Source organism: Plenodomus lingam (genome assembly GCF_022343315.1).
Source record: "Plenodomus lingam strain CAN1 chromosome Unknown contig_13, whole genome shotgun sequence".
Taxonomy (NCBI): domain Eukaryota; kingdom Fungi; phylum Ascomycota; class Dothideomycetes; order Pleosporales; family Leptosphaeriaceae; genus Plenodomus; species Plenodomus lingam.
In genome coordinates this window covers 457,008-481,060 of record NW_027093931.1, presented here as the reverse complement: position 1 = coordinate 481,060, position 24,053 = coordinate 457,008, and the positions used below count along the sequence as shown (strand labels likewise).

The window sequence follows — 24,053 nt, the reverse complement described above, 5'->3', positions numbered from 1 at the left end:
GGACCCGCAAAAGTCAGGATTGGCGATCCGAGAAGCCGTATGTACAGATCATGTAATTCTAAACCATTGCCCAACTATTTTTATGTCTCTCCAACTCCACGCTGTCTGCTGCCCTTTGCGATACTATTCTTAGCGATGAAGATATGAGCAAATCAATATGGATAGGTAGGTTCGGGCGTCTATCTACCATCGCAATAGCCGGGAGCCTTGGGGGCACCACCGTGAACCCAACTCTGAATAGTGAGAGATGTGGTGTAAATCATGCCCACTGCGCCAACAATGCATAAAGCAACATCTAGTGCGCGCGCATACGTTGTCCGCGCGCAAGCTCGGTAGTGCAGTAAAGGCTAGGGCACGGTCAGTTCCTGTAGCCATGTAGAGAAGAAGGGTGGGTGTACTTACGGGATAAATAAAGACCAGCGGGATACACGCAAAACTGCCAACAAGACTCACAAACTTGTCCAGGTCGCCCGCGCCCGCCCAAGCAAGACATGCACACACCAAGACCATGAAGAAGCGGAAAAAGTTCTTCTTCCATTTGACGTACGGGTTGTACTTGCCTGTGCGACTGAAGAGTTGCTGGCTTGTAATCTCAATGGCAGGATAGATTTGCAACGGTGTTGAGAGTAAAATGGCAAGCGAGTAGATGAACTGAACACCATTCACAAACTTGTTGTCCTGCGGCATGTTGAGGAGCACGACGGTCTTGGTCTTGGAACCGAATGCTGCGTACGACAACGCTCCAGCGCTCAGGAAGATGACGGTGATGATGATCATGACCCCTCCAAGAACCTTGGGAAACTTCTTCGGGTCCTTCATGCCCGTTTGGATCGGGATGACGAGACCAATGCCCTCAAAGGTGAAGATTGCGGTACCAATGAACAGGGTCCAGTCCTTGGCATTGAAGTTGACAATGTCGGAAACACCGCCTTGGTTGACAATGGTGAACAAATCATAATAGTACAGATAGACTAGTCCCATCAGGATGAAGAGATCTGCCACTAGTGCGAGTTTCTGGATGTTGTTGATGTTGCGATAGAGCGAGAGAGGCAAGAAGATGACCATCTGCATCATGATCAGATACTTGATGTCAATGAAGGTTCTGCAGTTGGACACTGCCAGCACAAAGGCCTGCAAATTCTCCGAAACGAAGACGATATAGGCCGACGAAAAACCAATCTGGGAGATGACGAGTGAGAAATTGATGAGGTTGCGCATCCAGTCTCCATAGAGATGGAAACCCATGTCGCCAAACGAATGCTCAACGACGAGTCGAGTGGAGACCAGCAAGACGAAGCAAGTGTAGGATAGGCCCGCGACGCCCAGGAGGACAAGGTTCGAGAAGAGCATACCGCCGTTAAGAAAGGCGCGAGGGAGAAAGAGGACGCCAGTGCCAACAAAGGACTTGAGAAGCAACATGGCAGCGCCCGTGGGGCTACCCGTACCAGTCTTCTTTGGCTTGCGCTTCCTACGCTTGCCTGGCGTGAGCAAAGCACTCGACTCGCCATACTCGCGATCCTCGTCTTCCGAGTGAACTCCGGAGTCTAGGGCATCCGAGGAAAAGTACTCATCGGGTCCCAGGACTTCGTCATCCTCCTCCAGTGATTCACCAGCAAAGTGACCGTACAGGGTCAGGAACTCGAGAAAGTTGCTTGTGAAGACCTGGGGCGGAGGACGAGGCTGGCCAACGGTGCCATAGCCGGACGGCCCAGGTGCAGGCGAGGGACTACCAGCCGCTCTGCGTAGGTAATTCCGCCTGAAGCCTCCCGGCTGCCTGATGGAGTCGATGTCCAGCACTTCGTCCTCGGGACGTTTCCGTGGACCGTGAAAACTCTTGCTGCGCTGCATGCGGCCCTGCTCCTCAGCCTGCTGCTGCTCACTCCATCGGTATATCTGTCTCGTAATGTCACCGCCTTGGAGCTGCAGGCTCGAGAACTCTTCCTCGTCCTCTTCTGCGCCCTTTGCGCTCTGAGACTGTGCATCCTCGTCGCCGATACGGCCGCGGTTCGATCGGCTGGGCGATGCATACTGGCCGACGAGGTGACGGCGGACAATCTCAGGGTCCTCGTACGGCACAGGCGAACGGCCTCGGCCATCGAAAGATCCGTAATTGCTCGGCGGCCCACGAGCCGAAGGGGCTTGCTGGGCTGGGGAGAGCGGTTGTAGGGGCGGAGTGCCAAAACGCGGTGGGCTGTTGCCGAAGGACTCTTTGAGGGCAGAGGAGAGAGCAGACTCGGAGGGTCCAGGAAGAGACGACTGCTGGTCGGGACGGCCGGGGAGCGGTGTCTGGGCTGCGGGCGAGTCTTCGAGCTGGGCTGGCGTGGGTATTTGTCGCACGGGGACAGAGCCCGTTGGGAACGAGGGTACGGGCGAGCCCAGGCGGGCAATGGAGTTTGCGCGAGGCACTGGCTGAGCTTCTGCTGGCGAGGTGCGGCCGGAATCGCGCGACGATGAGGAGACGGCCTTGGAGTTGGACATGTCTGTCTGTTTTCCCATGTCTCGTTACAGCTGGTGTGAAGCTTCCTGGCTGGTTGATCCGTAAGCCACGCTAACCAGCTTGCAAGGCAAGAAAGGCCCTGGACAGAACTGGTCCGGCTATAGGCGTGTAATGTCGGCAAAGCGACTCTGTTTTTTGGGGCGGCTTCCTGAGCAGCTACGATAAAAACGGAGGCTGGCTGGCTGGCTGGCTGGCTGGCTGGCTGGAGGGATGGAGGGAAGGAGTAATATGAATAGAGAAAACACTACGAATAGAGAAAGCACTATGAATGAAGGATGCAAAATCAGGTCGACTTTTCGGTGTGCATGCCGAGGTGCTTCCCGACGAGACAGCAGCTTGGAGGAAGTGTGGTAGGGTACCGGTAGTGTGCAGAAGGGAGAGTCGGGAGGGCAGTTGGCACAGGAGTAGGCTAGGTAGGTAGCGGTAAGTGCTCTCTAGTAGGTGGGTAGGTAGGCAGGTAGGCAGGTAGGCAGGTAGGTAGTTTGATGTATGTATGTATGTAGAGTACAGCTGGGTTACCCTACCTAGCATTGTCCCCATACCTAGTACTAACTCTAGAACACGAACGTTGACAGCGAGCGCAGGTCCACAGGAAGGCGCCGTTTCGGGGGGGGGACTGTGCCCATTTGGGCGGCAGCAGGAAAGAGCAGCCACTGAGGTCACCTGCATTTGCTGCCGCGTGGGGGGTCCCGTGGGGGGTTGAGAATTGTCTGTGTCTTGTCACCTGCAAGCTGGGACCCCTGCCGCGAAAATACTACCATATGTTCTTACTGTTACTACCTACCGGTACAGTAGGGACTGTGGGTGCCGCCAAGGCATGGACAAGTACTCTATGGATGCATCATAACATAATCCACCCAACGCCACATTCAAAAGGGAAGCAAGCATACATGCCTGAAACACGTATACTGGTAGTAGGTAGGTAGAGCACCGTAACAGACCACACACACCACCACCTATACCCCTACTTACTGCTGCTACCATCGGTGCCGGTTGGTCTGTTAGGTACGGTACTACTAGGTAGGTACATAGGCTTCAAGGTGCATAGGACTAGTAACTATGTACAGTAGCACCCATGCACGATGCATGTGCTGTTGATGTCACCCCGGCGTCCCTCACCTCTTTTTTACTGTCAACTACATCCAAACACTGTCCGCCTCCTTCCGCGCTTGACGCATCTGGCGCCCTGCGTCTCTCGGAAAGCCGCAAATAGCCAAACACAGTATAGGCGCGTTAGGAGGTACGTACCTACCCGTTGACCAGAATTCATACCTCGTGCCAGTAAACTAGGATCCCCTCTCCCATAACATGACCGATGCCAGCCAGATCCAGCAGCCAACCACGCCTCTACCCTCAAGCACACGATCCGACTTTGCCAACTCGCACACCAAGAGAGGATACCCAGCGATTACATCGACGTTCCTTCGCCAGGCAGTCACCCACAGAGGATGAAGAGACCCCGCTTCTTCCAGACCACCATCGACGTACGCCTGCTCCTGGCCCCCATGGAGCTCACACATTCGACCACCGACGAAGCGCCCTGACCGGCTGGCTCTCCATACTGCTGCATCCATGGCAGTCCATGTATACATCCGCTGCTCAAAAGGACAAACCAAATGCTGCGAGTGACCTGTCCAAGCCCAGGCCAGGGGCAGTTCCCAGACCCGTGGGAGGTACCCGGAAGCTGGGCACACTGGCTGGTGTCTTTGTGCCCGTAACACTGAATGTGTTGAGCATTCTAATGTTCCTGCGCTTTGGCTTCCTTTTGGGTCAAGCAGGCCTGCTCGGAATGATGGGTAAGCGGTACCCGTGCGCTTCAGTCAGAAGACACTACCTATACTAATCGACACAGGCATGCTGCTTGCTGCCTACATGATCAATCTGCTCACCACCTCGAGCATTTCAGCCATTGCCACCAATGGCACTGTTCGCGGAGGGGGTGCCTATTACCTCATCTCAAGGAGTTTGGGCCCGGAATTCGGTGGGTCGATTGGCATAGTCTACTACCTTGGATCGGTCTTCAGCACTTCGCTCAACGCCGTCGGTCTGGTCAATTGCCTGATTGAAAACTTTGGTGTCCATGGCGGCGACATGGCCGAGTGGTTGCCTCAAAGCTTCTGGTGGCAATTCTTGTGGGCAACGTTGGTCTTGGCCGCGTGCACCTTCATCTGCTTGGCCGGAAGTGGACTATTCGCTCGCTGTAGTAATGGCCTGCTAATTGTCCTGCTGGTTGCCATAATGAGCATCCCACTCTCTGCCGCAGTTCAGCAACCGTTTGTCAATGTCAAGGAGAAAATTGCCTTCACTGGATTTAATGCGGATACCTTCCGCCAGAACTTGTTTCCACACTTCACCAGAGGCGCTGCTGGAAGTGCAGGGAAGCACAAAGAAAGTTTTCAACACCTATTCGGCGTCTTGTTCCCAGCAACAGGAGGTATTCTCGCAGGCGCCAGTATGTCGGGTGACTTGAAGCATCCGAGCAAGGCCATTCCAAAGGGAACTCTATATGGTATTGCCTTGACCTTCGTTCTGTACACTATGGTCATTTTTGCCATGGCTGCGAGCATAACACGCGACACCTTCTACAGGAACACGAACGTCATCCAGTTGACCAATCTTTCGCCGGCGATAATACTTTCTGGTGAAGTCGCAACATCCCTCTTCTCCGTCCTCATGGGTGTTATTGGCTCGGCCAAACTGTTACAGGCATTGGCTCGAGATTGTTTGATCCCTGGACTCTCGCTGTTTGGGCAAGGGACAGAGAAGTCGGATGAGCCCATCTACGCCATCTTCATCACGTACATCATCGCTCAAATCACCATGTTTGCCGATATCAACCAGATTGCATCCTTCATTACGATGACAGTGGGTAGCCCCATCCCCATTCCCCGTACTACATCTCATAAAGTGTGCCACAAACCCTTGATCTGCTAACCTCGACAGTATCTCATGACCTTCTTAGTTACGAATCTAGCGTGTTTTCTACTCAAAATTGGGTCTGCTCCAAACTTCCGACCATCTTTCCAATGGTTCAACTGGCAGACGGCGGCACTTGGAACAGTCGCATGTGGTGTTACGATGTTTTTTGTCGATGGATTTTATGCATCTGCCTGCATCGCCTTACTCCTGATGATCTTCCTGCTGATCCATTACACGACTCCGCCGAAGCCATGGGGAGACGTCAGTCAAGGGCTCATTTATCACCAAACTCGAAAATATCTCTTGCGCTTGCGTCAGGAACATGTCAAGTTCTGGAGACCGCAGATACTGCTTCTCGTCAATGATCCAAGACGACAATACAAGCTAATTCAGGTAAGCCAATCTTCGTTCCATGCAACGGTGGCCGATTTTTAACTGGCAACAGTTTTGCAATTCTCTGAAGAAAGGAGGTCTCTTTGTTCTTGGCCATGTCATTGTCACTGAGGACTTTGCATCTGCTGTGCCAGAAGCAAGGAGGCAACAGCAATCCTGGGCCAAATACATTGACTTCTCGAAAATCAAAGCATTTGTCAATATCGCCATCTCTCCCACAGTGGAGTGGGGTGCACGCAACTTGGTTCTTGGTGCTGGACTGGGCGGGATGAGGCCAAACATTGTGGTAATGGGACTGTACAATCTCCCGGAACTACGGCAAACGCGGCCTACCAATGACATGCCATCTCCCCAACCAGCTCGACAGTCCAGTAAAGCTACGGACTCGTCCGCCACTCACAAAGCAACAAAAGTACGCACGAGAAAACGAGTCACAAGTGACGCGCATCGACTGCTGCCTACGGATGCAATGCGACCCGAAGATGCAATCGGAATCCGGAGTTACGTTACTATCATCGAAGATCTCGTATTGCGTCTGCAAGCAAATGTGGCTATAGGTAGAGGATTTAAGGACCTTGAAGTGCCGCCTGCGAAACCGACAGTGAGAGAAAGAGCATTCCAAATGGTAGGACTGGCAGAGATTGAGGTCGACGAGCCAAGCAAGACATACATTGATCTTTGGCCCATTCAGATGTCGGCTGAGGTTGCCACTGCTGGTGACGAGCCTAGCCGAAAGAACGTATTGACAACTAATTTCGATACATATACACTCATTCTTCAACTTGGTTGTATTCTACATACAGTGCCATCGTGGAAGCGAGCATATAAGCTCAGGGTGTGCGTGTTTGTGGAGTATGAGACGGATGTTGAGGAAGAACGAGAGCGCGTCACTACATTGTTACGGAATCTTCGCATTGAAGCCGAAGTACGTTGGTCCGAACGAGTGAGACTTTGAGTAAGGATTGACACTGACTATACCAGGTCCTTGTTTTCTGGCTCGCAAGCGGAGATTTGAGCATGTACGAGGTCATCATCAATGGCCGGGACGAAGACGAGTATGATCAGATTGCCCGGGACGTTGATTGTTCGTTAGAGGACGAGCGTTGGTGGCAAGACATCAAGCGCCTCCGAAGACCGAATGATATGAGCGATAGCCAAGAAATTGATCGCACTGTAGACATCCTTGAAGCCGTCACCAACTGGCCAATAGCATCTTTTCAACACGGTAGACGAGAATCAAAACCCAGGCGCTTTGCAGCGCTGCAGGAGATGCTTCGAAAAGCGAAGAAGCGAGCACCTATGGGCGATTTGCAGGATGCTGGTTCTACAAAAGCGGTGCCCAGCCAGCGAATGACTGTCGATCTTCTCACCGACAGCGATAGCGATACGACTAGCTCTTCAATCGGAGAGCATGGTGGGAATGCAAATGATGGTGCTGATGACGAAGCCATGGCCTCTGAAAGTGAAGCAGCGGTTAGCGGCAACAACTTCGACGAATACGATCTCGATGCATCGAGTGACGATGGTAGTGTCAACGGTGGCTCACAGATGTCGCTACAAAGGTCAAAGACAACAACGGGAACGCAGTTATATCCTAGGACTTTAGACCTGAGAAAGGCGATTTGGAAAAATCCCCCGAAAGGTAGCTCGTTCAGAGACGGCCAGAGAAACCCCCGCACGGCAGCACCACTACGGCCGCAACTTGGTGCGACTGCTTCTGAAACAGCGATTCTGACACATTCATCCAAGAAATCTCGCAGTGTTGGGAGCTCCACATCCCAGCTATCCACTGCTCCTCGTGCAGGGTCCTCGGTCAAGCCACCGTCGATGCAACACAGTTCCTTACCAAAGTTTACCTCCAACCCCACGCCTCGAGCAGCTGTAGCATCAGAAGAAGCATCTGGACCCTCTATCATGTTCGTCGACACACCATCCCCAGAAACGACAGCAAGAAAACCAGATCCTTTCACGACTGTCTCCCCATCTTCAAACCCCACTACAGACAGCAGTAGTCCCCGAACCTCCGCCACAATTCCGGCCTCGAACCCAGCCACCGGCTTTCCCGCCCAGCGAGCCATTCCCCTCTCTTTTAATGACCTCCCTTGTCGCGCGCAACATCTGATCCTCAATGAACTACTGCGTCAGCAGTCTGACGACACGGCAGTGGTGTTCACGACACTGCCTAGCCCGATCGAGGGAACATGTGAGAGCGATGCGGAAAGCGTAAAGTATGTGAGTGATTTGGAAGTCCTGTGTCAGGGCTTACCGCCGGTATTGCTGGTGCATAGTAATAGTATGACGGTTACCATGAATTTGTAGGGCCGATTTAGAGTGGATGTAGGCGTAGTACAATGTATGTGACTACCCTGATGAGATTGAACAAGCACCAACTAAACTGTCTTGGGAAATGTTCTGGTCCTAATGGGATGATTATTTGGTTGCAAACCAGCCAGGTGTGACTGCGGTCGCGCGCGATATGTAACAACCGGCAACGGGTATTTATTTTTTGAGAACAAAATGGGTTGGCTGCTACGCCACATTTCATCAATGGATGCTTTCAGATCCCGTCTCTTCGCCATCGTCCTCGCTGCTATCCACCACTTCCTTCATAACAACCTCTTCCTCTTCCCCGTCATCCTGCTTACCAGTCATCGCAAACGCCTTCAAGCAAGTGATACGCGTACCCGTCGAATACGAACCGAGTAACCGACCGACCTGTCGAGCCTCAAAACCCTCCTTTGACTTGGCTGCATCAGTATCGTCATTGAGGTCCTCTTCGTGCAAGGCCCAGAAGCGCACTGTTCCGTCGCTACTGCCGGTAACGATGAGGTAGGTAGTTGTTGTTGACGTAGGAATGATTTCAAAATCTTTGACACGGCCACTTATGCCTGCTGCCGGGCCTGCCATTTGAGCAACTAGTCTACTGGATGGAATGTCGTCTTTGCTTTTGTCTGCTTCTGTGCCGTCCTGGGCTGATGTCGTGTTGGTGTCGTAGAGAAGTATCCTGCCGTCTTCGGTTGAAACTAGTAGCGTGGCTGGGCGCGATTTTGATGGCAAGTAGTGCATCTGGTGGATTTTGGTCCGGGGCAGGGGCAAAATCTTGCCCTTGGGTTTGGAATCAATGTTGAACACGACAACGCCGCGCTCAAAGCCTACGGCGAATTCCTCGCCCTCTTGACCCCAGATCACCCTCCTGCCTTCGCCTGTACCGAAACGGCCCTCGCCGACGGCGGTGAGAATGTCGCGGCCAAAATTAAGTACGCCGGCTTTCTTGCCAGTGACCAGATTCCAGAGCCTCATACACTTTTCCCCCTTTCCTACGCTGACCATGAGCTTCATGCTTGGGTGGACTGCAAAATCGTTGATACCGGCGGGTACCTCGCCGGGCCCGGCAGTATCTCCGCTTGGACGTCCCTGTGGTTTGGGTATTGGTGCTTTGATGGTGGAAAGTGCTGTCCAGTCGCGGGTCCGTGTGATGGCGATTGTGCTGTCCTCTGCTGAGCTAAGCAGCTTACTGCGTGTGGGGAAATAGAGTGCTGTAATGTTTGATGCGTGGTGTAGTAATGAGCCGAGTTCCTTGTTCTTGGGGTTCTCAGTAATGGATCCGCCATGGAGGGAGGGTAGCTTGAGTTTGTTCTTCGAGGCCATTCGGGGGGGGACGGTGGAAATGGAGTAGAGGTTGATGCGCTCGTCTGTACTGCCTGTCGCAAGGGTGACCTTGGACGTCTCGTCTGAGGTTGGGGAGATGGCCAGACATCTGATGGAAGAGGCATGTGCGTTGAAGAGGAATGTGTCAGTAAAGTCGACCTTTGCTTGCTCGGCTTCGGGCGTAGAGGCGCTGCTGGACCCCGTGACGATGGTCTGGGGGATGGCAGCTGCAAAGCCGTGAAGCACTCTCTCATAAGATCCAGTGACGACTTGGATGGTGGTCGTCTCGAATTGCGCGTCTCCAGATTTCGCGACTTGGTCGACTACACGTGCTCTGCCCTCGCTCGCGACTGTAGATGGGCTGGCGTTGGGCGGCGCAGTTGCCTTGGCCGGGTGAATGGCAAGCTCTTCTTTCCTGCTCTTGGGCGCCCTTGGCTGGCCGGCTGCTTCAGCGGCACCCCGCTTTCTTTTGGCCATTATGATTGTTATATTGGCAAGCAAGCGAAGTGCGGTTTGCTTTCGCCGTCTCGACGAAGAAGGTTGTAGAGATCCAGAAACTTTTATTCCTGCGGCACGGCTAGCCGAGTGCGGATAGGACAGAGCTTATCGGCAGGGGTGACGAGCGTGGAAGCCCGCTTGGTTCCATCCCTCACGACGCTCTTGCGCGGAAGCCCTCATCAGTTGCGAGCGTTCCAAACCAAAGTTATCATCAACCATCAACGCTCCAGCACCCGATAATTCATCAACACGGCGACACTCGTGGATAACGGATGTCGGCCTCCGCTCGTCGGTCTTCATATGTCCGTCCACGGTCCGCGTGATGCCATCCTCGCAGAGAAGAGACATGAACTTGAGTAAGTGCCATCTCCCCCAACACTGCCTTTACAACGTGACTGTGCCGATTTTTGGATTCTCCGTGTCAATGCGACACTTTTGAGTCGCTCGCATGTACTTTTCGATTTGTTGTTGTGCTGATATCCTTCCCTAGAGCATGCTTGGGCTCGCGGAAACGCAAGTTGCGCTCCCTCTACAAGATCACTGCCTGCTGCGCCGCCACCCTCCACGCAGGCCACCAGCCGCGTGTAGACGACTTCGCGCACAACGACATCGACGACGACGAGGGCCGCTTTCTCGACCAGTGTGACATTGAAAGGTAAGACACCTGATCCCTAGTTTAATTTATCTTTTAAAAAAACAAGTCGACACAAAAGAAAAGCAAAAATAAAAACACAGGCTGCAGCACATGCAACATCCCGTTGTTGTCTTCGCTTCATTCCACTGACATATGATCGTGTTTGCAGAGGGCAGCGCTTCAAAGAAACAACGTTGCCATATATCACGTTCGAGGACGACCAACGACCACCTCTACCCGCTACATTCCCCTTTCAACTGCCCTCCAAGGCTCCAGTTTCCAAGTTCCCTGCATCGACGCCATCGCCAGTTGTTGGCACACCCAGCCTCGAGGACCAGCTGCGCGCTGCATCGTCGTCGCCAGCGGTCGCAGACCAACCACTGCCTCCAGAACGAGCACCACCTCCGCCGGTTGGAACGCCAGTCGGTCATCGAGGCAGGGCCTCCTTGCACAGTGCCTCGGCTGCCGATGAGGAAATTGCGAACACGACCAAGTCTGGCCAACCTACTCAGGCACCCGCCGTCCAAGAGGTAGAGAGCCGAAGTCTCGACTCCGTTCAGCCAGGTGCCACAGTGTTGACGACGCCCGAAGATGTCGACTCTACATCGCTGCCTGTGCTTCCTACCGACAGGAAACAGAAGCCACCTCAGGTTGTACACCTGCCACCCCAGCATGTCCAAGAAGCAAAGCTGCAAGATACGGAACGCAGGCTGGAGAAAGTGGCGGACAAAGAAAGGAAAGAGGACGAACATGCTGCCCAGACACATGTCAGTGGAGCCGTTGATGTGTCGTCGCCATCGTCAACCGTCGGCCCCTACTCGCAAGCAACACCACATGCGGCTCACCACTCTCCAGACACTAGCCCTGACTCGGAGTCTTACAACGACCATGGCCTTGGACGACTAGGGGCAGATGATATTTTGGATCCCGCCGCGCAACAAGTCAAGGAAGATCACGAACGTGCCCTGCAGAAGCAAATGAAGGAGGCCCGTGACCAAGCACGCGGGCGCGAGAACGATTCTCCAACTCCAGAAATTGAAAAGCAGATTGAAGATGAGCAAGCAATACGCTTGGCAAGAGATGGAAAGATTCATCTTGGCGGCGCGAATTCTACGGCGACGCAATCTTTCACAAAGGATGCCAACGAAGTAGCGAGAACAGCGACGGCTGCGCAGGAGGAGCTGGCTGGTTATAAGAAGGTGCACGATCCGGCAGCCGACTCTTTGCTGACACCTACGACCACTGCACCTGAACCGTCTAATATGGGTGACCACCATACCGACATGGCAGGATCTGATGGCGATGCTGCAGCCCTCGACCACCCAACACCGCCTGCCGATGCTGATATTGAGATGAATGATGCACCTACGCCGGCACATATGGCTGCCTCGCCCCAGCCTCCACCCAGACCTGAACGAATGACTACGCGTGTTTCTTCAGGTGCCATGCGTCAGAAGTCTGTTTCTGAGATCATGGGAGAAAGGTCGGGGCCTAGATCTATGCTGACCCCTCGCTCCAGCAATGCTTCAGCGTCCATCAGCCCACGACGACCAAGAACGGGTGAACGCAAGTCACGCGAAGTATCCACTGTCGTATTCGCAAAGAAAACGCCGACTCGATCGTCCAAAGCTCTACAGTCTTATAACGAGGACTATGCATCACTGCAAGGCGCCTCAGAAGACTCGAGCCGCGACTATCTTGAAGGTCTCTTCAAATATCAAGCCCATCATCCACCACGATCTGTGCCTTTGCAGGAATTGGTAAGCTCGGCACGCAAGACTGTTTCTACCGCTGGTACGCTTGCTATGATCCGTGAACAACAAGACTATAAGATTCTGAAGAGAGTTTATCAACTGCAAAATGCGAATCGATGGTCTCTGCGACAGCTCCAGAAAGCGGTCGAGCCTGAACGTCCATTTACACATCAGGATCAATTACTCTTGGAGATGAAGTGGATGCAGACGGATTTCAGAGAAGAGAGGAAATGGAAGAAGAGTCTTGCGGCGTCATTCGCAGAATGGTGCGCAGAATACGTCAACAGTACACCCACACAACGGACGTCACTCAAGATGAACGCCTACATCCCACAATCAGCAAGACGCACCGGCAATGAAGACGAAGATATGCACGATGCGCCTACGCCGGATCTTGTCCATGCCGGTTCAAACGAGCTAGAGACCGAGTCCTACGCAGACGACGACGAACTCTTAACTCCTCAAAATGCAACCCCACCCGCTGCTCTTTTCTCTCTGGGATTCAACGATGTTGTCATGAAGATCAAACGAACACCCGCTAGCGATACCATGTTTAGAGAACTACCGTTTTACGAGCCCATGCTTGAAGGATCTAGTGATACGAATCCCTTTTCAATCTCAGAGCCTCCTATCCTGCCCGTGTCCAAATTTGTCACGGGTAAGCTTGTTTCCCAAATTCGAGGCCCACCAAAGAAGCGAAGTCGATTCGATTACGACTCCGAGGACGAACCATCCTCTCCACCTAGCAGATCTGGCACTTCCGCAGAACATTCCATGCCATCGACTCCAGGTCGGAGACTATTCTGTCGAAACGATTTGCCTCCGGAGATGACGGATGTTGCACTCTTCAACGCCGAGAACAAACATGTTCGTGATCGGTTGCAAGCTGCTCATCAGTTCAGACCCCCCACCGAATTCAACATGCCTTCTGTCGCTTTCTTCGAGAACAGGACCCCCTCGCAATGGCTATGGGAAGAGGACCAGAAGCTCCGAGCTCTTGTCAAAGAGTACACTTTTAATTGGTCTCTTGTCTCCCAGCAACTCTCCCTACCATCGCAATTCGTGTCTGGGTCTGGTAGAAGGACGCCATGGGAATGTTTTGAGCGATGGGTTCAGCTCGAAGGTCTGCCTGCTGAAATGTCTAAGACGCAGTACTTTCGCACGTACCAGAGTCGCTTGGAGGCTGCCAATAAAACTGTATATGCACAGTTTCAGGCTCAGCAACAACAACAACAGCAGCAGCAGCAGGGTCAGACCCCAGGACAACCACGGAGACGCCCTACCACAACGCCGATACGTGTTGAGAGGAGAAGGGAGAATAGACATCTCGCTATCATCGATGGAATGCGCAAGCTCGCTAGGAAGCGTGAATCTGCTGCACACAAGCAAGCGGAATCTCAGAAGGCTGCTGCACTCAGGAAAGCTCATGAACCAGCGGCGCCAAAGAGCAATGTCCACACTCCACAAGAATTCAGCCGACTTAAGTGGGAACGTGAAGAGAAGATGAAGCAGCGGCAAATGCAACAGGAGATGATGGTTAGAGTAAGTACAGCTCAACATTTCTACTTTCACTGCTGACCATGTTTAGCAACAAATGGCAGCACAACGTCAAGCCCAGATGCAGGTGCAACCTGGCATGGCCAATGGCATGAACCAGATGCAGCGCAACGGGACACCTGCAGGCAACGCCAACATGTCTGCGCAAATGGCCAATATGTCTGCTCAACAAGGTCAGAATGGCGGTGGAATGGTATCTCGACCGCATCAGTCTCAACAGGGCATGCAAGCCAACTTTGCTAACGGCAATATGGGCGGCATGGGTATGGGTACGCCAGGTGTACCACAAGCACAGATGCAGGGCAACATGCAGAATGCACAGCGTATGGGACCTCCAGATCCACAAATGCGCATGGCCATGCAAAGAGGCCACTTGCAGAACGCCAATCAGCAGCAACAACAATTCCAACTGCAACAACAGCAGATCAACATGGCCTCCAATCTTGCACAGGGCATGGGCATCAACAGTATGCCAAACGCAAATATGATGGCGCATGTACCCTCCCCGGGCTTCAACGGCAATATGAACGGAAGCGTGAATACACCCATGAATGGCATGGCCAACAATGCTGGATCACCGCGAATGACTGGTAACGCCAGCATGCAGCAGACGTCTGCCCGATCCTTGTCCAATGCGCACATGCCCCAGTATGTACAGTATCAAACTCAACTCAAAGCACAACATCCGGATTGGACCCCCGAACAAATTCACAAGGTGGCCAGCGATTATGTGCACCGGTTCGTAGTCAAGCAACGGACCCAGGCAATGAATGCGGCAGCTGGATCCTCTGGCATCAATCCCTCTGTGCAAAACGGAAATCACAGTTATATGGCACAACAACAGCCATCACAACCACAACATGGTGGCATGAATAGCAACCCCCAGCCCAACCCGGTACAGAACTATCAGCAACAGCTCGTCCAACAACAACGTCTAATGAGCCAACAGCAACGGCAACAGGCTGGCAGTCCAGGCGTAAACCCACGTCCACCGAGCCGGAGCGCAACGCCGCAGAACCCACAAATGCAACCAAGCCCAGGCATGCAACAGGCTCAAATCAACCGTTCTTGATCCAAACCCGACCAGCACGACATGGGGGCATGGTACCTTTGAGAGGACCGTCCTAGTCGCGTTTTGCGTGTGGGATGTATATAGTTTAATGTTTTCCCTCTTTTTTTTCTTCTTAGCGATTTCAAAAAAAACTGAGCGAGGGTGTAGCTAGTCGGTGTGGAGCATCCAATAGATCTTCCCTTGCTATTGATACTAGGATTGAAATCTTGCTGGTCGATGCAGTCAAAGGATAAGCGGGGAGAGAACGGGTTGGCGTTTATAGGCGCTCGTGTTACAGCTATTCAGGTCATGCTGGTGGTGGGGGATGGGAGGTAGGCCTGCAAACAAGCATTCATCCTATGCGCTTTTTATTCTTTAGCAAAGCGAGAGCAACGATGTTTGTCCATGTCTATGTGTATGTATGTGTTTGTGAATTCATATATATATATATATATATATGTGTGTGTGTGTGTGTGTGTATTTTCTGCTGCATGCGATGTAGGTCGGTGACATGCTGAATGATGATAGAGAAGCCAGTGGACCCAATAGACTGGTCGTCAGTCCTGTCGAGGAGAGGCTGATGATGTTGATTTCAGTCAGCATGCCCCATGTCATTTGACTTGGCATGTGAAACATTATTCAGGGATGGATGTCAATCGCAGCTCTGTTGATGCAAAAATCAAGGGGAACATGGCCAGGTCATGTTGATTGCTTGATTTGATTCGATCGTCTTGCGTTTAGACAGGACCTAGCTAAAGGCGGCCTTTATTTGATATTTTATCTTTTACATTGTAAATAGGCCAATTACATAATTTCGACCTCGAGACTTCTGTCTCTTTTCAAGTATCGAGTGATACAATGTGCAGTTGCTTTGACACGCACCTCCCCAGTCCGAGGTGTGTGGATCTTGCTTGATGCGATAACTGAGTCGGGTCGGTGGGGGGTGATGGTTAGTGGTAGGTGATGCGTTTATTTGCCCTTTGGGTTATTGTACTGCTGCTCGTAGAATTTCTGCGGCCAAACAGGCTGTAGAACGCGTCAGTATAAGCATTGGGCCCTGTCTCTCTATCCGCACTCTCCAGTCGGACTCGTCGGGGCATCACACACCTCACTTTGCTGATCCGAAATATTGGCCTTGAAATGCTCCGATTCAGGGCCTCCCTTGTTGGTGCTCTCGTACCTACTCGTATTGTCCGTTGTGCTTCCTGTGTGTCCTGTTAGCACTGACTGGCTCCCTGCATTTGCGTGCAACGGGCAAGAACAGTACTCGTACCCAGCTTGCTGCCGCCAGCTGGTGTGTGTGTTGGGGAACCGCCTGCTGCGGAGAAGCGATCCTCGATGTTTTGCACGCCCTGAGTCTTGTACGGGTTTGGGAACCAGTATTGGCGCATGTAGAGGTAGTAGCCGAAGCCTACGGCGCCGCCGGCCATGAAGATCTTGGGAACCGAGAGAGGAGACATGGCTGCGGTGTGGTGGTGTGACGGGGCGAGTTGCCAGTGAATATAGAGCTATGGTGTGTCGCGACAATACGGAGAGAGAGAGTGTGTATGTGTGTGTGGGAGGTGATGAATTGTCGAGGGTCAATTGGCTTCGTAGATAGATGGTGGAGTCTAGCGAGACAAAGATGGTCGTGGACTTGTGTACTGGAATGTGGAGTAAAGATCCTCTATGGGGGAGAGGACAGCGACGGTCAACCGTGTGAAGTCGGGAATGCTGGATTTCAGGCCGATTGCTAATAGCAACCCAGATCCAATGACAATACGGCGGAGGAGCGTCACTTTGTCGTGGCAATGATCGTGATGATCGCGTCATGGGTACCGCTCTTTAGGCAAAGCTCCCCTCTCCCAGAAGAACGGTCAACTGCCTGCTCCAAGGTCTGGATGCATCCGGCCCAAATGGGCTAAGCGTGTGGCTGGGCTGGAAGGAAGCCATCAGCCACAGTTTGAAAGCTGACATAAGCAGATGATGACCTTCCATGGCTGTGGCCGTGGCTGTGGCTCAGTCGTTTCCCCAAATCTCCAGGCTTGGCTTGTCAGAGACCAGGGGGGGGAGAGAGAGAGGAGAGGAAGAGAGCGAAGTGGACACGCTATCTTTTGGTCTCACGCTGTTGGTAACAAACCCCCTTGCGCCAATTCGAGCCTCGAGCTGTCCTGTTCTGGTGGTTCTGGTTCTGGTTCTGGTTCTGGTGAAGAGGAGGAGCTGAACTTCTCTCACCCTGAACGTGTCCAGTTTGTCCAGTGCCCCAGTTCCCAGTTGTCCGACGCTCGTTTGCAGGCCTTCATGATTGACTGCCAATGATGAGCAGCGGTGACTTGCATGTGCAGCTGGATATTGATGGCTTCAGCCGAGTACTGCCGCTGCCCTACCGCGTGGCACTCATCATCGTCTTGGGTACGTCTGCTCTCTCTCTCTCTTTCCCATCTCCCCCAGTGTGGTGCACACACCCGTCTAAAGCCCAAACTAACTCGCTCACCCCAGGCATCTGGGCTTGGGGCCTCAACCTTCACTACCTCTCCCTGATCAAGATCGATGTCCCGAGCCTAATTCGATATCCCGGGCGCACTTCACCACACCACCCTCCACACCACCTCTCCTGCTACCGCATCGCAACATTCCTCTCCATACCCCTCGCGCTCTCCCTCCTCTTCTTCTGGTCCCTCACCCATGGCAGCCCCAAAGACATTGCGGCATGGGAGATCCTCCCAAACCTCTATCTTCTCGTCCTCGTTGTTAGCTTCATCGTACCCCTTCCCTTCGTCTCGCGCGCCGGCCGCTCTCGCACCCTCACAACCTTGAAGCGCATCTCCGTCGGCGGTATTGCAGAGGCTCAAGATGGAAAGTTTGGTGACATACTCCTCGCCGACGCCCTGACAAGCTACGCAAAAGTCCTCGGCGACCTCTTCATCTCCCTCTGCATGTTCTTCTCCTCCTCGCAAAGTTCAACCGGCCCGCCAAATCGAAGCTGCGGCGGCGCATTCTGGGTTCCCTTCATCATTAGCGTTCCCTCGCTCATCCGTCTCCGCCAATGCATCACCGAATACTACCGCGTCCAAGCCGCAAACAAACGCACAGGCAGCATCGACCGCTCCACAGGCTGGGGCGGTCAACACCTCGCCAACGCGCTGAAATACAGTACCGCATTCCCCGTCATCATCCTCTCCGCCCTCCAACGCTCCCCTGACCCCTCCTCCTTGGGCCTTTCGGAAAAAACACTCTTCCGTATGTGGCTCGTCGCTGTGCTCATCAACTCGGGATACTCTTTCTACTGGGACGTTGCCAAAGATTGGGACCTTACCCTCTTCTCAAGCTCACGAGAGCGCAATAATCCCGAGTATCCGTGGGGCTTGAGAAGACATCGCTGGTTCCACGCAAACGAGTTTTACTATGCCTCCATTATCTTGGATGCCTTGTTGAGGTGTACATGGAGCTTGAAGCTGAGTGTGCATTTGGATCATTTCAATGATCTCGAAGGCGGCATATTCACAATGGAGGTTTTGGAAGTACTGAGGAGATGGGTGTGGATTTTCTTCAGGGTCGAGTGTGAGTGGGTGAGAAACCACAGGGGTCCAGCACCAGATGATATTTTGTTGGGCGACGTAGGATTGGGGAACAAGTATGATGACAGTGATTAGACGTGTCTTTTTTTGAGAACGGAATAATCATCAATCCTCTATCTAATGCAACTCTGATCTCAGTCCTTCGTTGATCATGTTTGATTAAAACTACTTGTTTTCTTCGTCTCTCGATTCACGCCCTGATGTTGTCAGGACTGGTCATTGCTAGGAAACATCACATCACCTCGTATGAGCATGGGGGGGGAGAAATCAATGTGAATCCGGCTAAAAGCCGAATGTTGGGGTATATTGAGCCATGTGAGTGTGCCGTACAGGGAGCCTCAAAAGGTTTCCCACTTGCGCAAGTCTTCAAGACAAAAAACATGCTCCTCCACGCAATCCATAACGCCAGATCGTAAAGTCCATGTTGATCACCCGTGAAACGCCTTGCAAATGATTGGCCATGAACGACTCCGCGAAAGCATTTTCTTTCAAGTCGATCCCGCTCCCAGAAACTACACCTGCACACGCAGTCTAGTAGTTGTTGTTCTCGCGCTGCTGGCGCTCCGCCTCGCCCTCGCTGACAATGCGCTTGCCCAACCACTCCTGCTGGAAGCTGTCGTTGAGCTTCTGCAAGTCCTGTACCACGTCCCGGCAGCAGCGAACCACGGCATCCTTGGGAGTAATCGAGCCATCGGTCTGAACACGGAGCTCGAACATGGCGAATAGCGGGTGCGGGACCTTGTAGGCAGCGAACATGACCTGGTCATACTTGAGGAGGCGTTGTGAGAGGAGGTTGCCCAGCGTGTGGTCCTCCTTGTTGAACGTGAAGATGGCCGTGTGAGGGACGCCTGTTGCCAGCACGCGGATTAGTAGAGACGTGGGGCAAGAGGGGCATCTTGTAGGCGCAACTTACGAGTCTCCTCTTTGGTCTCGACCTTTGCTTGGCCGTCGTCTAGCAGAAACAGCTCAAAACTGGCGGGGACATGGTCGTTAGTATGATGCGCGGAATCAGTATGGCCTCGGTTGGGTCTGTATAACCCGCCCCGGCGAGAGTGCTGAGTGGGCGCTTCAGTGTCACCAGAAGACATCCTGTTGTATTGCGCGGGCTTTGGAGATGACGTCGATTGTTTATAGTTATTATGTGCGTTTGCGTCGTGTGTACATTGCCCGAAGGGATGCGGCCGCATCCCATCATATAATGTTGGGCGCGCCGGCACGCGTGCTCGTACCGGGTGGTGTTGTTCACCGTGAGAGTGAAGGTGAGGTTTTTAGACTTGAATCGCATCATCTCCAAAGCCCTAGGTAGACATCGTGGCGTGCGCTTGCCGGCTACAACAGGATATCTGACAGAAATAAGAGAAGAAGAAAAGACAGTAACGTACCGGTCTGGCGCGTTCATTGTAGATGGGCGTCTGGTAGGTTGTTGAAGTGATGTGGATGCAAGTTCCTTCCTGCGCACGAACAATGAGAATGAAGTTGAGCGTGAAAAGGCGGCTGAGAGTGTATAAAGCCGTATGTAGGTCTATATATTGAAATTGGAACGCAGAACTAAGAGTACCGCTGGAGATGGTTGTAAATATTGGGTGTAGTTCTGGCAAAGATAGTGAGGCATGGGGGCTTGACGCGCATGGACATCTTTCTTTGTGCCTCCGCTCACCGCCGAGGCCAGCTGCAGGCAACTTTGGAACGCCGCTAGGACTTATCTCATGAATCAGATGCTCTGACTGAAATTTGGCGTTCCGCCTATCCTATTTAGGCCTAGTGGCACGCAAGCGCGCCACTAGTAAACTTATACAAACTTCTAAACTAATAGGAGGGCAGGAATATATTTAATTATCTTCTAAAAACTTCTAGGCTAATAGGATAGTAGAATAGCTATTTTAGCTAGAGTGTCTAAGGGAAACTAGGGCTTAGTTTAGTAATACGTGATTTTAACTTATTAGTAGCTAGGATTCTACCTTTAATACTATATATTATATCTTTAACTATATTATTTTCCTACCTTACTAGTACTATCTAATAGCCTATCTTCTATAGTATAACTTTTATTACCCCTTACTATCTCTATAACTATATACTATTACTTAGCGTGTCTAGAAATAGTATATTATTATATTACTAATACTATATAATTAATAATATTTAATATACCTATTACCCCTATTAGACCTAGGCTAGATAGTAAGACGCCTAGTTAGTTACTTATTAACTTTACGCTACTATAAGGATACTCTTAATTTAGTATACTATACTAGAGCTATTATAGCACCCCTATTAAACGCACCTCCTTTAATTATATATAGTAAAGATCTACCTCTAATAGATAGCCTATATTCTCTTCCTACACTTACTATATAAGTAAAGATATAAAGATAAATAAGGTCCTCCTATTATTTAGAGAAATAGGGTAGTTATTTAAGATATTTATATCTATATTTACTAGTATTAGGGATAATAAATACTTAGTTATATCTACTAGTTAATAATATAATACTATTAAGAAGTAATATAGGATTATAGAGGATATCTTTTTAGAGCTTTATAATAAGGATATATTTAAAGAGTAGCCTATTATTATATAGTATTAGCAAGAATTAAGCGCGTTAATCTAGTTACTACCCTTTAGAGTATATATAACTAGGACCCTAGTAGAGGATTTTAACTTTAGTAGTATAACTTATCTTATAGAGATAAACACTCCTATTTTATACTATATACTCTATAGGTGTCTATAAAACTAATATACCTTTTTAACCTTATACTAGGCTAGTAATATAACTCTTATATATATAAAGCGCCTCTTCTTAGTTACTATAATTCTATACTATTTATTTACTTAGGAGAGCTCTAATATATTTATTACGTATTTAGGTTTATATTTTTAAGCCTCTAGAGTTCCTTAATAAGTTATAGAGATATTATCTAGCCTTAGACTTATATATTTATATAGGTATATTAATACCTAAGCCTTAAGGCTAGCTAACTTTACTATAGTATATATAACGCTAGGTTCTTAACTTATATAATTCCCTAGCTACTAGTAGGGCTAGCCTCTACTAGTCTTCTATAACCTCCTATAAACTTTTATAAACTTCTATAACTTCTATAAACTTCTATAAACTTTTATAAACTTCCTAGGCTAGCTAAGCCTACTAAGCCTTACCTCCTCTAAACTTCTATAAACTTCTATAACCTCCTAGGCTAACTAACTAGCCTACCTGCTAGTAAGCCTTACGTCCTCTAAACTTCTATAACCTCCTAGGCTAACTAATAAGCCTACCTACTAGCAAGCCTTACCTCCTCTTCTTTATAACTATAAATATATACCTATAGTATATACTAATATATAGTATAGTTTAAATTACGCGCTAGTATATTAGATCTATAGGTAGTTATTATTTATAATAATATTAACTTTACTAATTATAAGCGCTATAAAGATATTAGAAATTAAGTAGTATTCTAGTTATTTACTAACGCTATATATATTATATATCTAGAACTTCTAGTTAGTAGTCTATATTAAGGTATACATAACCTAACCCTCCTGCTATCTCTTACTAATATTATTCTAAGCCTAGTAGTATCTAGGGGTAATAATATAGGCGTATAGATATTATAGTTCTTAATTATAGACGCCTTGTAATATCTCTATCTAAGCGCTGTATATAGTATATTTAAGCAAGATCTAGACCTAGAGCTAATATTTCCTACTATTAATATACTACTACCTTATAAGACTAAGATAGTCTAGTTTATAGGAATTAAATATAATAAGAGCTTAATAGAAGGGACCTTTGCTATTTATAATAATATATTTCTAGATTAGTTAGGCTATAAGATCTATAATAACCCTTTACCTAATAATATCTTCCTTAAGTAGATATTCCTCCTATATAGTAACTAACTTACTATTAACTATATCTATATAGTTATATATAAAAGCTAGCAGGCTTATTATACCTATAATTAGCAATAATAAGTATAGCCTGTATTAGTATAGTTTTATATATAGATAAACCTTTTAAACACTATTATCTATATATATTAGGCACTAAAGAAGGGCTAGTTAAAGTTAGATTACTGCCTTATAATTAATATAATATAATAGGGCTATATAATAAGTACTTAGGATAATACAAAGTTCTACTTAATAGACCCTATTATTACCTAAGGATACTAGGTATAGATTATATCTCTCTTTTACTATTATATAGTCTAGATAGGAGTCTTAATAGTAGATAGCTCTAGGTCTAGTAGCTTTAAAGAAGTAGATATAGTTATCTCTCTATTAACCCTAGAGTAGTTTATATAAATAGTTAAGGATATCTACTAGTCTATTCTATTATATAAGGCGTAGAAGAGTCCCTATCCTAATAAGGACTTCTATTCTATATATTACCTCCTATAAGAGGTAGAGTTATTCCTTACTCTACGCTATACTATAAGAGTAGGTAATATTAGTATGCTCTAGCGCCTTATAGACCCCCTTGCTATTATATTCTATAGCGCTAGCTAATAGAATTACGTAAAAAAGATACTATATTATTATTAGAACCTATCCCCTATTAATAATAATATCCTCTAACACTTAATCTTAGCTTCTAGTTTAGTAAATATAACTAGGTTACTAGGTAAGTTTAAGCTAATTAATCTTATACTAGAGTATATTAATAGTAGTTATAAGCTAGACCTCTATAATAAGAAAAACTCTACGCATAATATTAAATATATATTCTAGTAGACTATATTATATAGCGCGTATATAGGTAACCTCTAGAGGTAGATAGAAAGGATGTTTAGTAAAAATATAACTAGCAAGCATACCTCTAATAATATAGTAGATAATATATTTTATCTTATATAGTTACTACTTATAGATAGTTAAGTAGTATAGTAATCTAACCCTATCTAGGATACACCCTTTAATTTACTAGATATCTACTAGAAGGGCTATAAAATACTAGAATAGAAGATTATACAGTTTAACGCGTAATATATTATTATACCTTTATATACTAATACTACTATAGGCCCTATACTTGTATTAGATCTAGGTATATTTATAGATATTAGTAAGTTTATTTTTAAGTAGTATATATAATTAGATAGACTAGATATTACCTTATAATATAAGGAGATTAAGTCTTTAGACTTAACCTAGTACTAATATAAAAGGGACTAAACTTAATTTTATTAAAAGTAACTATCTAGTATATCTACCTTCTATAGCTTCTAGCTACTACCTAGTGCTCTAGGTGCCTTTCTATTTTTTACTATAACCTATTAGTATAGTTTATAGATATAGTAATAGATATATATACTTAGAAGGGGGAGGTCTTTAATAATATGTACTTAAGGTAGTAACTACCTATTAGATTAGGTAGTAGCGCCTAGAGCGTAACTCCCCTTAGGTAAGGCAACGTGCCTACTATAGTAATATCGCCTTGCCCCTCTTAGGCGTGTAGGTAGGCGGGGCGTTATAGGGGTAGAAGGTAGGGGGGTAGAGTATTAGTAGGTAGCAGGCAAGGCACTATACCTAGAA

At 49.0% G+C, this 24,053-nt stretch overlaps 7 protein-coding genes across 7 annotated transcripts; 3 read left to right on the top strand and 4 right to left on the bottom strand.

Moving 5' to 3' along the window:
- Nucleotides 1-179: 179 nt before the first annotated feature.
- Nucleotides 180-2,478, bottom strand: IAQ61_001727 (uncharacterized protein; the record flags this gene model as incomplete). The annotated part of the gene is made up of 2 exons (XM_003833546.2): nucleotides 180-347; nucleotides 403-2,478. 2 exons carry the CDS (start codon nucleotides 2,476-2,478, stop codon nucleotides 180-182), a joined length of 2,244 nt encoding a protein of 747 aa, XP_003833594.2.
- A 1,601-nt stretch (nucleotides 2,479-4,079) lies between these two features.
- IAQ61_001726 (uncharacterized protein) lies at nucleotides 4,080-8,128 on the top strand (the record flags this gene model as incomplete). The annotated part of the gene is made up of 5 exons (XM_003833545.2): nucleotides 4,080-4,293; nucleotides 4,350-5,362; nucleotides 5,441-5,809; nucleotides 5,862-6,734; nucleotides 6,791-8,128. The coding sequence occupies 5 exons, from the start codon at nucleotides 4,080-4,082 to the stop codon at nucleotides 8,126-8,128; spliced, it is 3,807 nt and encodes a 1,268-aa protein (XP_003833593.2).
- Nucleotides 8,129-8,353: 225 nt separating this feature from the next.
- Nucleotides 8,354-9,934, bottom strand: IAQ61_001725 (uncharacterized protein; the record flags this gene model as incomplete). The annotated part of the gene is made up of 1 exon (XM_003833544.1): nucleotides 8,354-9,934. One exon carries the CDS (start codon nucleotides 9,932-9,934, stop codon nucleotides 8,354-8,356), a length of 1,581 nt encoding a protein of 526 aa, XP_003833592.1.
- A 321-nt stretch (nucleotides 9,935-10,255) lies between these two features.
- IAQ61_001724 (uncharacterized protein) lies at nucleotides 10,256-15,363 on the top strand (the record flags this gene model as incomplete). The annotated part of the gene is made up of 4 exons (XM_066095239.1): nucleotides 10,256-10,311; nucleotides 10,446-10,610; nucleotides 10,759-13,885; nucleotides 13,932-15,363. 4 exons carry the CDS (start codon nucleotides 10,256-10,258, stop codon nucleotides 14,970-14,972), a joined length of 4,389 nt encoding a protein of 1,462 aa, XP_065954723.1. The 3' UTR covers nucleotides 14,973-15,363.
- Nucleotides 15,364-15,642: 279 nt separating this feature from the next.
- IAQ61_001723 (uncharacterized protein) lies at nucleotides 15,643-16,937 on the bottom strand. The gene is made up of 3 exons (XM_066095238.1): nucleotides 16,219-16,937; nucleotides 16,059-16,156; nucleotides 15,643-15,977 (listed from the first exon to the last, which is right to left on the bottom strand). The coding sequence occupies exons 1-3, from the start codon at nucleotides 16,409-16,411 to the stop codon at nucleotides 15,921-15,923; spliced, it is 348 nt and encodes a 115-aa protein (XP_065954722.1). The 5' UTR covers nucleotides 16,412-16,937; the 3' UTR covers nucleotides 15,643-15,920.
- Nucleotides 16,938-17,245: 308 nt separating this feature from the next.
- On the top strand, nucleotides 17,246-18,583 carry IAQ61_001722 (uncharacterized protein; the record flags this gene model as incomplete). Its single annotated transcript, XM_003833541.2, has 2 exons — nucleotides 17,246-17,342; nucleotides 17,430-18,583. The coding sequence occupies 2 exons, from the start codon at nucleotides 17,246-17,248 to the stop codon at nucleotides 18,581-18,583; spliced, it is 1,251 nt and encodes a 416-aa protein (XP_003833589.2).
- Nucleotides 18,584-19,039: 456 nt separating this feature from the next.
- Nucleotides 19,040-19,596, bottom strand: IAQ61_001721 (uncharacterized protein; the record flags this gene model as incomplete). The annotated part of the gene is made up of 2 exons (XM_003833540.1): nucleotides 19,040-19,356; nucleotides 19,422-19,596. The coding sequence occupies 2 exons, from the start codon at nucleotides 19,594-19,596 to the stop codon at nucleotides 19,040-19,042; spliced, it is 492 nt and encodes a 163-aa protein (XP_003833588.1).
- Between the last annotated feature and the right edge of the window lie 4,457 nt (nucleotides 19,597-24,053).

Coding starts and splice junctions, on each gene's coding strand:
- IAQ61_001723 (XM_066095238.1), bottom strand. CDS start 16,411: ATGTCTCCTCTCTCGGTTCCCAAGATCTTCATGGCCGGCGGCGCCGTA. Junction 16,157..16,218: donor CGGCAGCAAGCTGGGTACGA/GTACTGTTCTTG, acceptor CAGGACACACAG/GAAGCACAACGGACAATACG. Junction 15,978..16,058: donor TTTCGGATCAGCAAAGTGAG/GTGTGTGATGCC, acceptor CGCGTTCTACAG/CCTGTTTGGCCGCAGAAATT.